The 16,547-nt window shown below is 35.8% G+C and overlaps 1 protein-coding gene across 10 annotated transcripts in view; it reads left to right on the top strand.

Moving 5' to 3' along the window:
* UNC13C (unc-13 homolog C) overlaps window positions 1–16,547 on the top strand; it is a 602,011-nt gene that overhangs the window by 478,410 nt on the left and 107,054 nt on the right. For all 10 annotated transcript variants that reach the window (XM_021095034.1, XM_021095054.1, XM_021095023.1 and 7 more), the window contains 3 exons: window positions 7,332–7,428; window positions 8,088–8,231; window positions 16,340–16,417. In XM_021095034.1, coding sequence (XP_020950693.1) covers window positions 7,332–7,428; window positions 8,088–8,231; window positions 16,340–16,417 — 319 coding nt within the window. The remainder of the gene's footprint in view (window positions 1–7,331; window positions 7,429–8,087; window positions 8,232–16,339; window positions 16,418–16,547) is intronic.

The following is a 16,547-nucleotide window of genomic DNA, read 5'->3' as shown; positions in this document are numbered from 1 at the left end:
CTACAGTTTAAGAATTTCTATAAATCCTAATAAGGATAAAAGCAAGGAAACATACCTGTAGATACATCATGGAAAAAATCAAAAAGAAAGAAGAAAATCTTTATATGTACTGAAGTCAAGGAAGAGAAGACACTTTACTTTCAAGAGCTGTAGTGATACTGTTGGCTGACTATTCAGTAGAAGTGACTGAAAACTGAATACAATGCAATTTCTCTTAAGTGCTTAAAGAAAAGCAACTAAGAATTTAGAATTCCACAAGTATGAAACATATTCTTCAAAAATAAAGCAAAATAAAGAGATTTACATAACTTAGAAGCTAGGAGAACTCATTTCCAGCAGACCTTCACCAAAAATACACTATAAGCCAGGCTTCAGATAGAAGGAAAATGACTAAAGGTAAAAATACATTAATATAGTAAAGAATAAAAATCATTAGAAAAGGTGAACAATTTAATAAATTTAAAAACATTGTAACTGTATAAAATTTTTTAAAATCTGTAGAATAACATATGCATAGGATTGAAATAAAGACAACAGCAGCATTAAAATGTGGAAGAATGATACACTGAGTTAATATGTTATAAGATCTTTGACTTGTTTGGAAAGTGTAAAATACTTACTTTAAAAGGCTTCTAAAATGTCCTGGATGTGTGTTATAATTTACTGTAACCCTGTAAGACATAATATAATACTATGTATCAATAAATTAATGGAGGAGAGGAGGAGAACAAAAAAAGAATACTTAAAAAGCAAAACAGGGGAGTTGGGGTTTAGTAGATGAAAACTATTACATTTAGAATAGATAAGCAATTAAGTCCTACCATATAGCACTGGCAGTTATGTACAGTCTGTTGGGATAGACCGTGATGGAAAATAATATAAGAAAAAAAATCTGTGTATATGTAGGACTGAGTCACTTTGCTATGCGGCAGAAATTGGCACAGCATTGTAAATCAACTATACTCTAATAAAATGTTTTTAAAAAACAAAAGAGAATGAAAAAGAATAAAGAGCAAGTAGGAAATTTGAGGCGGGGGAAAGATGATAAATTTAAAATTTAATATATCAGAAAATTAAGTGTAGTCATTAAATGAGAGTACTTTAGTCAACAAGTATTTTGCGAAGAATAAGATGGTGGAATAGAAGGACTGGAGCTCAACTTTTTTCCTAAAAACAACAAAATTCACAACTAAAAGCCAAGGAATCTCCACCCAAATGGACCAGAGACCTTAAAAAGGATACCCTATTCCAGAAGAAAAAGAGGAGGCCACATTAAGAGGTAGGAGGGGCGATTTCCTGATATAAACAACCCCATAGCTCCAGGGTGGGAAGCGCCACAGACCGAAAACTAACCAGTTCACAGAGACTCACCTACAGGAATGAGAGTTCTGAGCCCCACATCAAACCCTCATGTGCAGGGATCTGGAACTAGGAGAAAGAGCCCCTGGAGCATCTGGCGTTGAAGGCCAGTGAGGCTTGTGCACAGGAGCTCCACAGGACTGGGGGAAACGGAGACCCCATTCTTAAAAGGTGCACATGGACTTTCACATGCACTGGATCCCAGGGCAGAGCAAGGTCTCCATAGGAATCTGGGTCAAACCTGACTGCAGTCCTTGGAGGACATCCTGGGAAAACAGGGGTGAATGTGGCTTTTTGTGAGGGAGGGACATTGAAGGCAAAGCTCTCAGGAATATTCAGCAGCTGCGTTTCTCTGGAGGTGGCTATTTGGGGAAAATCTGGCCCCACCCTCAGTCAGGCTGAGAAGCCCCAGGGAAAACAACAATCCAGGTGGGATCACAGCCCCACCCTTCAGTAAACAGGCTACCTAAAGAACCCTCAGGCACACAGCTGCCTCTAATGCCATCCAGAGACTAAGCCCCACCCACCAGAGGGATTAGAATCGGCTCCACCTACCAGTGGGCAGGCATCAGCCCCTTCCATCAGGAAGCCTACAGCAAGCCCCCATACAGACTTCAGCCACAAGGGGGGCAGACACCAGAAGTAAGGGAGGCTACAACCCTATTATCTGTAAAAATGTCACCACAACAAAAACCTATAAATATGAAAAGACAGAGAACTATAACTCAGATGAGGGAGAAAGGAAAAACCCAAGAAAATCAGCTAAGCCATGAGGAGATTCTTAGCCTCCAGGAAAAAGACTTTAGACTGTTGATGCTGAAGATGATGCAAGACATTGGAAATAAACTGGAGGCAAAGGTGGATAACTTACAGGAAACACTGACCAAAGAGATACAAGATATAAAATGAGACAAGAAGAGATGCAAAATACAATAACTGAAATAAAAAACTTACTAGAAGCAGCTAACAGCAGAATACAGGAGGCAGAAGAATGAATAAGTGAGGTGGAGGACAGATTAGTGGAAATTATGAATGCAGAACAGAAAAGAAAAAAGATTGAAAACAAATGAAGAGAGTCTCAGAGAACTCTGGGACAATGTTAAACGCACCAACATCCATATTATAGGGGTGCCAGAAGGAGAAGAGAGAGGGAAGGGGACAGAAAAAATATTCCAAGAGATAATAGCTGAAAACTTCCCTAACATGGGAAAGGAACCACTCACTCAAATCCAGGAGGCACAACGAGTACCATATAAAATAAACCCAAGGAGGAATACACCAAGACACATAATAATCAAACTGACCAAAATTAAAGACAAAGAGAAAATCTTGAAAGCAACTAGGGAAAAGAAACAAGTAACATACAAGAGAACCCTGATAAGGTTATCGGCAGATTTTTCAGCAGAAACTCTGCAGGCCAGAAGGGAGTGGCAGGATATACTTAATGTGATGAAAGGAAAAAACCTCCAACCAAGATTACTTTACCCAGCAAGGCTCTCATTCAGATTTGAAGGAGAAATCAAAACCTTCTCAGATAAGCAAAAGCTGAGAGAATTCAGCAACACTAAACCAGCCTTACAACAAATACTAAAGGAACTTCTCTAGGCAGAAAAGAAAAGACAGCAACAGGAAACAAAAATGCCCCAAATGATGAGGCTCACCAGTAAAGGCATATATACAGTAAGGATACGAAATCATCCATGCACAATTATACCACCAAAATCAGAAATCATGAGAAGAGGTGGGTACAAATGCAGGACACTGGAGGTGAAATTGCAATTAAGAGAACAACAACTTAAAACAATCTCGTATACATATAGACTCTTATATCAAAACTTCAGAATGACTGCAAACCACAAATCTACAATTGATACACAAACAAGGAATCTCTGAAGAAGAAATATATCTCATAGTAAATAAGTGCATAATCCACCATGAAGGGGGTCATTTGACATCATTCTTGGAATGCTGGAGTCTTCTTAGATCTGATTCTGATTTCCTCTCCATCAAAGTATTTGTGATAATTATAATTAATTAATGCCACTATACAATTAAATAATACAGTTCTACAATTGTATTATTAATAACCATTTCTCTCCATGGTACAATGTAAGGTCTATAATGTCTTGTTTATCACATCACCTAGAATGGTGTAATGCCTATATTGAAGAATCAATAAGATGTAACAAATTGTGAGGACATATTTATATAGTTACACTGTTTTTTAACCAATTTATGCATTTTTTATTTTACTTATTTTCAGAGAGTGTATTACTTTTGCTTTTCTTACCAGTTAAGTTATTCCTTTTATTATGCTATATAAAATATTTAATGGTATATAAGGCTTTCTTCTTTATAAATTTTAGTTGCATAATATACACAATTATAATATAATGCTAATTTTTAAAGAAAAATTGAAATGTAATAGATAATACTAAATAGTAAAGGTGAAAGCCATACAAAATGGGGTAAAGTATAGAATAAATTTCCTATTTGTCTCAGCATATTTTCCATTCCACTTCTCCAGAGGGAGTCACTTAATCTGTTTCTTAAGGTCCATGATATAATAATCTGTGTGAATGTAATTGTGTTTAAATATATGTATTTTATTCTGTACAAAAAATTAAAATAAAATTAAAGACAAAACAAACAAAAAAAAAACCCCAAGTATTTTCCTAATAGATAAAACGTTAAAACCCAAATTATCTTGTTTACAATTTATTCACCCTAAAACATAAGGGTCTAGAAATGTTCAGTAACGGACAAAAACTATAATTGAAAGAAAACATATGCAGTTAAACTAATATTAAACAAAATAGACTTTAAGACATAGTTGGAGAGAGGACTATTTCAGGATGATTAAAGAAGCAATTCAGTAAAAAGATATATCATTTCTAAATTTAAATGTATCATATGTCATGTCAGCAAAATATATAAAGCCAAAATTCATCAGATGTAAAAGGAAAAATCAAGTCTACAGTCCTATTTGGAGATTATACTTCTTTCAGAAACTGAAGGATCAGACCAAACATACACATATTCAAAATACCTATCTACAATTTATAAAAAGCAGTAATAAAATACACATTGTTTTCATAGTTCATGTACCAAAATAGACCATCTACCAGATTAAAAAGAAAGTACAATGCATTTTAATAGATTGAAATATATACTTCATGTTTTTGGGCTACTGTGTAATTAAGCCAAAAATCAACTCCGAGGAGGTAACTAGGAAATCACAGATAGGGACATTAAGCAGATGCTTTAATTCGTAAGCTTAAAAAGAAATCATAGTGTGAATCACACAATATTTTTAACTAAGTGATAAGATATGGCATGTTAAAACTTGCAGATTACAGATAAAACAAGAAAGAGGAAAATTTATGGTTCTAATTCTATATAAAGAAAAAAGGGTATAAAATCAGTAATAAAAGTTATCAGAAAAAGTGTTCAAAAACCAATTAAGTCAAAGAAATTAGAAAAAGAAAACAATAAATCTGGAATAAAAAAAATAGAAAATTCAAGGACAAATTACAAAGCCAAAGTTTGTTTTTGAAAAGACCCTAAAAATCAGGACTTCCTGTTGTGGTGTAGCAGAAACAAATCTGAATAGTATCCATGAGGATGCAGTTTAGATCTCTGGCCTCACTCATAGCTGTAGGCTGTGGTGTAGGACTGCAGCTTAGCTCTGCTTCAACCTCTAACCTGGGAACTTCCATATGCTCAGGTGTGGCCTCAAAAATAAATAAATAAACAAACAAACAGAAAAGTCTGTAAAAATCAAAAAAGCCTATCAAGGCCAGTGCAAAAAGAAGAGATGGCACCAATCATCATTATCAGGAAAACATCACTAACCCTAACCCTAACCCTAACCCTATAAAGATAAATAATAAGAGAATATTTATGGTAGCAGAGTTAAGAGACTAAATGTACAAATTCCTTTAAAAATAAAACTTATCAAACTAGCATAGGGAAAGAGATAAAATCTGAATGGGCATATAACTATTTTAAAAATTTAATCCTTAATTAAAAATCATGTCACAATTAAAACTCCAATCCCAGATTGCTTCAAATGGAATTCTTCCAACTGTTTAAAAAAGAATATCATCAGTTTTACAAAAACTGTTACAAAGAAAGCAGGAATACTTCTTAAATCATTTTCCAGGTCAGCATATCCTCATTACTTAAACCTATTGAGAACATGACAAACAATAACTATAGGCCAAGAGGGTTCCCTTGTGGCATAGCAGGTTAAGGAAGTGGAGTTGTCATTGCAGCAGCTCAGGTCATGGCTATGGTACAGGTTTGATCCCTGGCCCAAGAACTTCCACATGCCATGGGTGCAGCCAAAATAATAATAATAATAATAATAATAATAATAATAATTATAGGCTGATTTCTCTCTGAACACAGTTTAAAAATTAAACTAAAATGAAGTATTAGCCAATCGAATTCAGTGGTTTATAAAAAAGCTAAAGTAACATGACCAAGGGGAATTTACTCCTGGAATATGAAAAGAAAATCACTATAATCATTAAACAAGACACATAAGAGTAACTAAATAAAATAGGACATCAATTTATTATAAAAAATAACTTAGTAAGTTAGAAATAGAAGGGAACTATCTTAATCTAATAAAACACAGACTCCTTCAAAAAGCTATACAAACATTATGCTTATGGATACAATTTTGAAAACTTCCCCTGAGATCAAGAATGAGACCTAGCTGGTAACTTCACATTTATTTAACCTTGTACTAGAAATTATAGGCAGTACAATACAACTAGAAAAGGATAAAAATGTATAATGATTGTAAAAGCATATACTGCTGCTACCAGTATGTGCATATGACATAATCGTGCATCTACAGACTCCATTAGAAACTATAGGAAAACTAAAAGAATTTTAAAAATGAATGTGGTAGGTCATTGAATTATTCTTTGATAGCCACAATTAGAAAACTGCATATTATGTAAATGACATTAAAACCATGATAAACACATGATGAAAGATGACTATGCCCTCTGTTCCAGCAACTATAAGATATTACTGAGAGAATTCCTTAAGATGAAGTAGATAAGAGTATTCCTAAAAAGATTCATGATTATAAAGATAATGGTTCTCCCCATATTGACTTACAGATTCTACACAGTCCTTTAAAAAGTCCAGCAGCTAAATTTGTGCAAATTGACAAGTTCATTCAAAAAATGTAGTATATGGAAATGCAAAGGGCCAAGAATAGCCAAGGCAGTTTTAAAGAGGAAGTAAAAAAAAAACCTGGAGAAATGCACTATCAGTTATCAAGACTTATTCAGAAATTACAGTTTTTAAAAGAGTATTGTGTTATGCTCTTTTGTATAAATAGACCAATGAAGCAAAATAGTCTGGAGACAAATCTACACATTGCTGTTACTTGATTTGCACCAAAGATGCTGATTCAAAGCAGAGGAGGAAAGGATGATGCTTCTGAATAAATGGTGATAGACAATTCTATCTCCTTTTGGAAAAAAAAAATAATAACTTTGAAAATTAGACCATTCATAAAACCCAATTGCAGATGGATGGCACATTGTAAAAAGCTAGAGCACCCAGAATCAGTTATAGGAGACGAGTCGGTGTAGATGAAAGCCAGATGGTAAAGCACTGAGAAATTAGAGAATGACACAAGAGGGGACATAGTACACAGGATCTACATTTTATAGGATTTTGAATTATAAAGGGAAATATAGAGTGGAAATTGGGAACTAAACATATTTGCAGCAGCATGGGAAGGGCCATGAAAAAGATAGAAGCTGCAGGTGAAAGAGAAGAGGATGTGAAGCTAAAGGTCTCCAAGGAAGCAGCACTGGAAAAAGAGAATGAAAAGAGATTTTTGGTCTTGAATCACTCTCAGATAAGAAAAGAGCAGTATCCACTGTTAATTATGTACAAATGACATCTTTTATAGTATGCAATACTATTAATTTTTTCAGGTGGTTTGAACCTTTTGTCCTGCAGTGGCTAGATGAGAATGAAGATGTGTCAATGGAGTTCCTTCATGGAGCCCTGGGAAGAGACAAAAAAGATGGAGTGAGTTTAAATGGCTTTCAGATTGCTTATTGTCAAGATTCATTCACACTGTTCACTTTTAAGCTAATGGGAATTGTTAGGCTCATTGCTATTAATCAAGGTTTATTTTAATCCTCTAATTACCAAAATAAAATTAAAACACAATGTAGAGGTTGATAAGAACCCTAGGGAACTGCTTTAAAAAAAAAAAATCAATCACCCTTTTGCCCGAAGATTCTTTATTCCTTGAATTTGTCTGATTCTACAAGTTCCAGTGGGCTTGTACAAAGCTCCCTTGTTGTCCTGGAAATTTTCCAGGATTCCAAGATTGGAAACAGACAGCCTCCCAATTCCTCTGAAGCAACTCAGTTGTCTTAAGTCACAATTGACTTGCTAAACCATCCTAATTCCTGTGGGAAATGAGAAATTGAAAGAACTGGTCCCTCAGTTCAGTAACGGAGAAACCAATTAATAGCAACCTACCTCATGATACTAGTTTTACTATACTTTCCAGAAAAGGAGATAAATTATTTTAAAATGGGTATTTTATTACTGAGAAATACATGATATGAAGGTACATGATATAGGAGATTCAGTGCTTTTTGTTACATAATGAAGATTCTTTCCATTCAGTCCCTCTAATACACTTACTGGGATGGTTTCACCTTCTCTCCCCACAGTTCCAGCAGACGTCTGATCATGCACTCTTTTCTTGCTCTGTGGTTGATGTCTTTGCTCAGCTTAATCAGAGCTTTGAGATTATTAAGAAACTGGAATGCCCCAATCCTGAAGCATTATCTCACTTAATGAGAAGATTTGCAAAGGTAGGTTGAATGGAACAAATCCTTTCTTTCCTAGGACTGTGGCATGTTATTATTTTCCTGCACAGAATCTGAAAAATGCTGTTGTTTTGTAGCATCAGTCTTGTCTGACCACTACTCCAATTTAATTTTCTAATTCTAATACAAGTAGGCTGTTTCAGGTTTGTCAAACAGGACTTTTTTGCCTTTCCTGTTTCTTAACTACAGATTTATCATCTTAAACAAATATATTAATTATTCACACTAATGACTCAGTCATTTGTAATTGATGAGACTGCTATGGTGGCCAAATTACTTTCCATTTCAGCTTTGTAGCTGAAAATAACATCTTGAAATTTCATACTCAAACTGCAAGTATTTTTTAGCAATAGTACATTATAGTGCAATGAAAAGTATATTGGAATTGAAGTAATGAAAACTGAGCCCTAATTGTAGGGTGAGTCTGAGCAGTTCCCTTGATTTTTATGAATTTCATTTTCTTAGTTGAAAAATTGATTTTGAGCTTAAGACTTCTTCCTCCTTTTAATGAAGCTTTTTAATGTCTGAAAACATAATGTTATGTTAATGTCTAAAAAGGCTTGCACAGTGCTTACTACATTGCTAAAATGTTCAAGGGAAATACAAGAAAGAAAAGGTGCTGTCTCTGCCCTTCAAATCTTAAAAAATATATACAAAAATAATAATTAAGCCCACATGACATGACCTAATTGGAAGATGGCATGAAGAGGGATACAATTCAGTCTCAGGCACTGTGATATCCACAGTTGGGCAGAAGGAAAACTAATGAGAGCCGAAATAGACAGAGGTTTCCTGGGAAAAATGAGGCTCATTCAGCCTAAAAAGGTGAAGTTAAAATTTGAAAAGCAGGGAGAAACAATCCTCTGGGGGAAAAAAAAAAATCTGTTCTGGGAGAAGCAGCAGGGAAGGTTGGGAGAATGAAGATGGGTCCAGGTTTTAAAGAGCTCTCTGTTCCTAGGTTGAGAAGTTCAACCAAATCTTTTGAACCATTTAAGAAACAGTGGATATTTGGAAATTTTAAATCAAGGTAGCTATAGGAAAAATGTAGGGATGTAGGGCACAGACCTACAGATGGCCCCAAGGATAAGCCTGGCTCCATGAATGATGGCAGAGGTCTCGGCTGTTTATATGACACTACTTCCTCATTGGCAGACTTGCATACTTTATTCGCCACTTTATTCATTGATGTAGTCATGAATAAACACAAAAAACTTATAACGAGACGGCCAAACCTGTAAACAACTATAAAAAAAGTCAAATGCTATAATCAAATTACCTCAGAGGTTAAAAAGGATATGTATTACATAATGCTAAAAAATAAGGAAATGCCAAAACTCATTGAAAGAGTATAATATTTAAGATGTACTAATTGGCTAGGGCTGCCATGAATAAAATACCACAGAACGATGGCATAAACAGTAGCAATTAATTTTCTCACCGTTCTGGAAACTATAAAATCCAAGATCAAGGTATCAGCAAGTTTGGTTTCTCTGGAGACCTGTCTCTTGGCTTTTTGCAGATGGCTGTCTTCTTACTGTATTCTCACATGGTCTGTGTCCTCACATGGTCTGTGTCCACACCCCTGGTGTTTCTGTGTGTCTAAATTTTCTTTTCTCATAAAAACAACAGTAATATTTGGTTAGAGCTAACACTAATGGCCTTTTACCTAACTCACTTTTTAAAGACTCTGCCTCCAAATAATTGTCATATTCTGAGATATTTGGAGTTAGTCTCAACTAGTCATTTTGAGGGGATATGATTCGGCTTATAAAAATGTATATATTTAACATGCTACTGAGTTTAACCACAGACACAAACCCCAGGGAAGATTACTTCACTTGCATTAATACAAGAAGTCTAAATTTAAGATCTTTATGAATGGAAGGCTTAAGCCTGACCCTGTCATAGGCTCTGGCTCTTGGAAAAGTCTAAGCCTGGTTCACTGACAGGTGGATTAGGAAAGGGCTTCTTGTGGGAGACAGCAGCTTTATTAACTCTAGTAGGATAGTTTATGCTGAGACAATAAGTAAACCTGGAAACCGTATGATTTAACACAAAGGTTTACTTCCCACTCACTCAATGTCAGATATTGGTTGGGTGACCGACCCTATAGGGGAGCCTTTGTCAAAAATAAACAAAGCCAGTTACTAGTTAATCAGTAATAAACTATTGCAGTGGGGAAGAGTCCAGAATGAACCAGACTCAACTTCGATTTGTACAGAGGTCACTGGGCACTTTAGAGGGAGAATGTGGGAAGCGGGAAGGTGCAAGCAGGAGCTCTGTAGAGTCAGGGAAGAGAAACATTGCAAAAAGCAGGAAGAGGGGCTTGGTCTATGGAAAGCTGCTCTGGATTTGCTAACTGATGCTTATTGGAGTTAGGCTGGTACCCCTCCCCGCCCAGCAGAGGCTGGGAGACAGTGCCCTATCTACACGTGTTGGCTGGAACAAATGGTAAATTTTTTATCAGTCTTGACTTTTCTCAGACAGGTACTTTAAGGGCATGTAGGATCATCCTAGGGGTATGGCTTTGAGCTGTTAGAAATTTTGCTACTGTTTTGTTCAAGTCTTTATAGGCCAAGGTTGAGGCCCTGTTGAGAAGCAGTCTTGGAGGAACTAGGATAGAGTTTGGTAAAGAGAGAATTTTTGTCATCCTCCACCATTCTGTGACTCAGCAGTGCTAGCTTGAGAGGTCTCACTGAAGAAAGAGCATAGAATTCATAGAGAGCTAATGGAATTACAGTTGGAAGGTTTGACCCACATGGTGAAGAGTCTTAGAAAACAGACAAGTGGCTAAACTTTTTTAGTAGAAAATATGGAGCCAATGAAGGCTATTATACCAGTTGTCAGCCCCAACTATATTAAAGTATTTTTATCTGCCATGAAATATTTTGACTAGTTAGACTAAAGTAACCTCCCACTTTTAAAGATAATAACTAAAAATAACTTACGGGAACTTTCTGAGTAGTAGCCGATTCCACTTTCCTTATATGGGGAAAACTGCAGTGAATTTTGCAAGAGAATTATTCTAAAAATTCCCTAAGTCTTTTCTTGACTAGCTGTGTTTTGGGTGACAGCCAAGAAAAGAATGAAATAGAGTCATTAGGGATAGTGTTTTAGAAAGTGTCACATGCTATTCCTGGAACTCTGAAGTGGAAGCAAGATCATGTGAGAATTGAATAATCTCATTTAATTAATATATTTAGTAACATATGATCATAACTGCATGTATTACAAAAGTAACTGGAATTCACTGACAGAGTACTCAGGTAGCAGGTTATGTAAGGAAGAGACATGGAAATGTTGCAGGATTCTCCTGCAGAGAGACAGGACACTGAGGCTTTTTGCCAGGAAGTAGCGTTTATTTGAGACAGCACTGGCTCAATGGATTCACATCCAGAGGCCAAGCCCTGAATGAAGTGGGGCGCTGTCTTATAGACCCTCCATTATTTTTTTCTTTTGCACTTCCCTCCCTTTGTACCCCTTATAAGGTAACATACATTCTGTAAATTCTGGGTGGATGTTTTATGCTACAAAGTTGCACATGGGTACAGATTATGTCATACTGCTACAAAGTTTGGAATGCCTGCACAGATGCTGATTGTGTACATTGCCTTCCCTTCCCTTTGTTCTGGGAGGGCCCCTACCACAGAAGCACTGAGAGAGTAGAAGGAAGCTGAACTGGGACTCTTTGAAGCAAGAAGAAAAGAATTAGGCCCCACCAGTCACTGAGGAAATATGAGCTTTTGTGGGCACAGTAAAATAATTTCAGTGAAGTAAAGCACTTTTAATCCATTGACATTCAGTACTAACTAGTTATTATCACAAAGAGATGAATTTATCACAAAAATAAAAATGGGACTCTGTGGTTAATATAATTAGCTATTTCACAATAATTTTAGATGATTGGAGTTTGTTTTATTTCATTGGATGTGACCATCGATCCCAAAAATCCTATCCTTAGGATTGGGATCCATGTATCAAAAGATACTGAAGTCATAGTATCTTTCTGGGACTTAGACTGATTTGAACCATCCCCTGGAGAGAATATACATTGATGACATCTGCAGGCATCTTAGAGAAGTTAGTGCTGTAAAATGGATCTTAAAGGGATCCGTTGTTTTCACTAACACCTATATAAGACTTGGGCATCAAACAAATGCTTCAAATAGCAGATACATTCAGGAGCTGTGATGAGGGGTAAGATAGGCACATGGTCAGTGAATTTTCCTATGGCTGTACTGCTGCTCTTGACCAGTATGGGTAGTTTGATTTAAAAAAGAGAAATATGGAGTTCCCATCGTGGCTCTGAGGTTAACAAACCCAACTAGCATCCATGAGGACTCAGGCATGATCCCTGGTCTCACTCAGTGGCTTAAGGATCTGTCATTGCCATGAGCTATGGTGTAGGTCTCAGATGTGGCTCAGATCCCAAGTTGCTGTGGCTCTGGCGTAGGCTGGCAGCTATGGCTCTGGTTCGACCCCTAGCCTTCAAACCTCCATATGCCATGGGTGTGGCCCTAAAAAGCCAAAAGAAAAAAAAAATGGGATTGATATCTTCAGCACTGCTTAAAAGCAAACCAAAAAATGTTAACCGACTCCTGGCTATGAGTTAGTGATATTATGGTGAATGAAACCCATACAGTCTTTGTTCTCTGGGAACCTAATCCTAATTTTAAAAAACAATGATGCTAATTATTTAAGTACTACCATGTGCTAATCACTTTACATATATTGTCTCATTTATTCTTTACAACAACCTCAAGAGATAGATAGCATCATTTTTTCAATGATGAAACAAGCTCAGAAAGTTTAAATAATTCAAACAATAGTAGAAAGGGTATGAATGAAATACTTTCAATCACTATACAACCAATATACTACTTTCACAGTCTGGTATCATCAGAAATCAATTGCTAAGTTGGAGAGCAGAAACTCAGCATTTATTTTTACCCTTTAGGCCAAACCCAGGCATCTGAAGATGACTCTATCTTATTTGAATGCATTAAAATACAGTGTATAAGGAAGTGAACTCACATTACTAATGTCACTTAACAAATACTGCTGTATTCTTATCCTCTGTGTTGTTCTAATACTGTAGAACTCCATGCATAAATTGTGACTGCAAAGATGCATTTGGACCAGGGTTCTTGTCTTCATGATTGTAAATGTAAGATCCCTTGGAGGACCTTCCAATAGTATTGGCAGAATATTTAGCCTTCTTGTACTAGTGCGGCATCAGATCAGGAGACCATAGTGACTTTGATTAATTGATGGCCATCCCAACTCAATAGTATCAGAAGCTGTATGTTAAATCAAAGTATATTGAGGCTGGGAGATATTTTAGTCATCCTATCTGACCTTTAAATATGGCAGAACCCCTTGCTTCACTGCCACAATCCTATTAGAATTTCATCTTACTTAATCTGGGACTCTTTCAATGTTAGTTTCCTTTCTTCATCTGTAAAAGAACTGTCTACACCTCATGATGATCTTTTCACATAAATGGTATTTTATTCTGGAACATAATGAAACTGCCTCTCTTGGGCTATCTTTTGCCTGCCTCCTTCCCTACCATGCAGGCCTGGCTACATTCCCCTTCCATCAACAGGTTCTCTCTGAAGAGTTACCTCCATCCTGCTGTACACTAGGTGGAACAATGGTTCTCAAATTTCAATTTGCATCACCTGAAGGTTTGTTAAAACATAAATTGCTGAGACCAACCCAGAATTGCTGACTCAGCTGATCTGGGATAGGATCAGATAATTTATAGTCCCAACAAGGTGATGCTTCTGAAGCTATTGGAGACAGGTCTTAGGTAGACATAACTAACTACAGATGACTCTTGAACAACACAGGTTGGAACTGCAGGGATCCACAGCTTTTCAGTAGTAAATAGTACAGTATGACATGATCTGTGGTTGGTTGAATCTAGAAGAAGTGTGAATATCAAAAGCTGTTTATAAATTATACATGGATTTTTGACTGTTAGAAGGTTGGCACCCCAGCTCTCTGGTTGTTCAAGATTCAATTGTGCTCACTAGTTTTAATTAAAGAACTCATGTCTGAGAGTAATTTTACTTTGTTGAATAAATTAGAATGAAACTGAAGTTTCCCCTAAAATGTGCATGAATACTTTCATTCAGGTGTACTTTACATGTTCCCAAAGAAATGGATATTATTATACCCAATGTACGCACAACTCTTATGAGCACAAGGCCTTAAACTACATCCTACATGGCTAAGCCCTTGTCCTTAAATGCAGCCTATCCTGACTTGCTAACCATTGGCATTTATAAGCTAGTAGATCTGAGATCATAGGATCAGTTGTCCTCCAGCAGGAATTCAAGGAACAGGGTTTTCCTGTGATGTAGAGGCAAAATTACACCAGGGGATACCTTGAGAATAATCAGAGAATGAATGTCTGGATTCCCCTGTTCAAAATAGGTCTTGAACAAGTGATAATCTGAGTTGCAAGGAGCTCTCAAAGTAAGGCTTTTTTTGGGTTTGGTTTTTACAATAGAGTGAAATAATTTCTGTAGTTTATACTGCCATAAGAACATGTAAATTGAGAGTAGTGTTCATATGTATGAGTAAATCAGAACTCTTTAGGTAAGTTCCAGAGTCATTTTCAGTATTATGTCTAAAGTAAAATTTGAACAGCTGCGCTTAGAAGATACTTTAGTCTGATTCGCCACCTGTTTTCCTAGACTTATTCATCTGCTGCTTGATAAGATATTATATTTTCCAAGGCCAATTTTCTATTTAAATTGAGACATATTATTACTTTACTTAGTACTTCCAGAAAATACCAGTTCTCTTTCTGCCGATTATTCCTAATTTCAGTTTTCAGGCTTTCAATTGTGATTGTTAAAGTCTATAAAACAAGTTCAGAGTCACATTTAATGAATTCAGGTTTGTAAATTAAACCCTTCTTCTTCACCTTAGCTCTTTGGAGTGTTTCCCTAGGTTGATTTTGAGCCACTAAGAAAATTCAGATGAATATGTTATACAAAAAAAAGCTCTTTCTGTCTTTGTTTTTCTATAAAAAGTGATGGTCTGTATCTACTGTGATTATTGCTTTCTCTCTTCTAATAAAATCATGTCCATATTTGACTTATGATAGTTCAAGCTATGTAAGTAACAGCAGTAAGATGCAAACTCATGAATACCTATTTAGGTAATTAAAATAAAATGTAATGAACAAAATTTGTTCATTTTCTCTTGTTTTGTGTAATTAATGGAAGGAGAGGACATCCTTAGGCTCAGAAAGAGTTATTAGAGAAGTGAAATGTGGAGTTAGGATGAAAAAGACAGAAAGAGGAAATATCAGGTAATATTTTTAGCAAATATTGCATCAATACGTAACTTACTAAATGAAAGGTAAATATACTGAGATAGTGTGATTCAACAAAAATCAAAGTTGAGGTTTTAAGAGGTGGTCCTTGTTATCAGTAAGGTTTTTTTTATCATAGGAAAATACTGAAAATATTCATCTCTAAGGGACATATATGGGACTGTTCTGACCCTGCTCATTTAGAAACATTGCATGAAGTTGAAAAAATAAGCACCACAAGGAATTTTTGTCACAGTAGATGTGTGTGTCTGTGTGTTGGGGACAATGATGGGAAGTAGAAACCCTGAAAGGTGATCAAAGGATTAAGTGTCATTTATTCAGGAAAAGAAAAAAAGTCATTGGGGGGCATAACATAATAAGTATACAAGCATAAAGGAGGTTACAACAAATAGTATATCTTCTGAGTATTGAGATAATTTCAAAATACAGAATTTTGTGTGATGGCACTGGTTGCATTAAAATGAAATGAATCCATATGGACTATCCTCTAGATGTTCTCAGAAATGTTACAAATTGTCGTCTGAATAAAATAGTTTAATTGAGATCCTTCTTTTGGCAAAGGTATAGATTTAAGTGCTACTTATATCCTGCCTTCATCTGAAAAAGACATTAGAAAAGAGTGCCCGATTAACATAACCTGTATTATATGTGTGTGAGTGTATAGATAGATAGATGTAGATGTCAATACAGGTATTTATTTACCTGGATATATGTCACAATGTTTTTTTTTTTTTCCTAGACCATCAATAAAGTTCTGCTTCAGTATGCTGCAATTGTATCAAGTGATTTCAGTTCATATTGTGATAAGGAAAATGTAGTAAGTAAAAATGTCTCTAATTTCAATCATTCCTCAATTGAGAGCTGCTTCCTCAAACTAATAAATGAGCAAAGGAATTTGTTTTCTTTCTGTTTTCATACAGGATGATAGGAAATAGGGATCTCAAGAG

This window comes from Sus scrofa, chromosome 1, assembly GCF_000003025.6.
Source record: "Sus scrofa isolate TJ Tabasco breed Duroc chromosome 1, Sscrofa11.1, whole genome shotgun sequence".
NCBI lineage: Eukaryota > Metazoa > Chordata > Mammalia > Artiodactyla > Suidae > Sus > Sus scrofa.
This window is presented reverse-complemented; position numbering and strand designations above follow the sequence as displayed.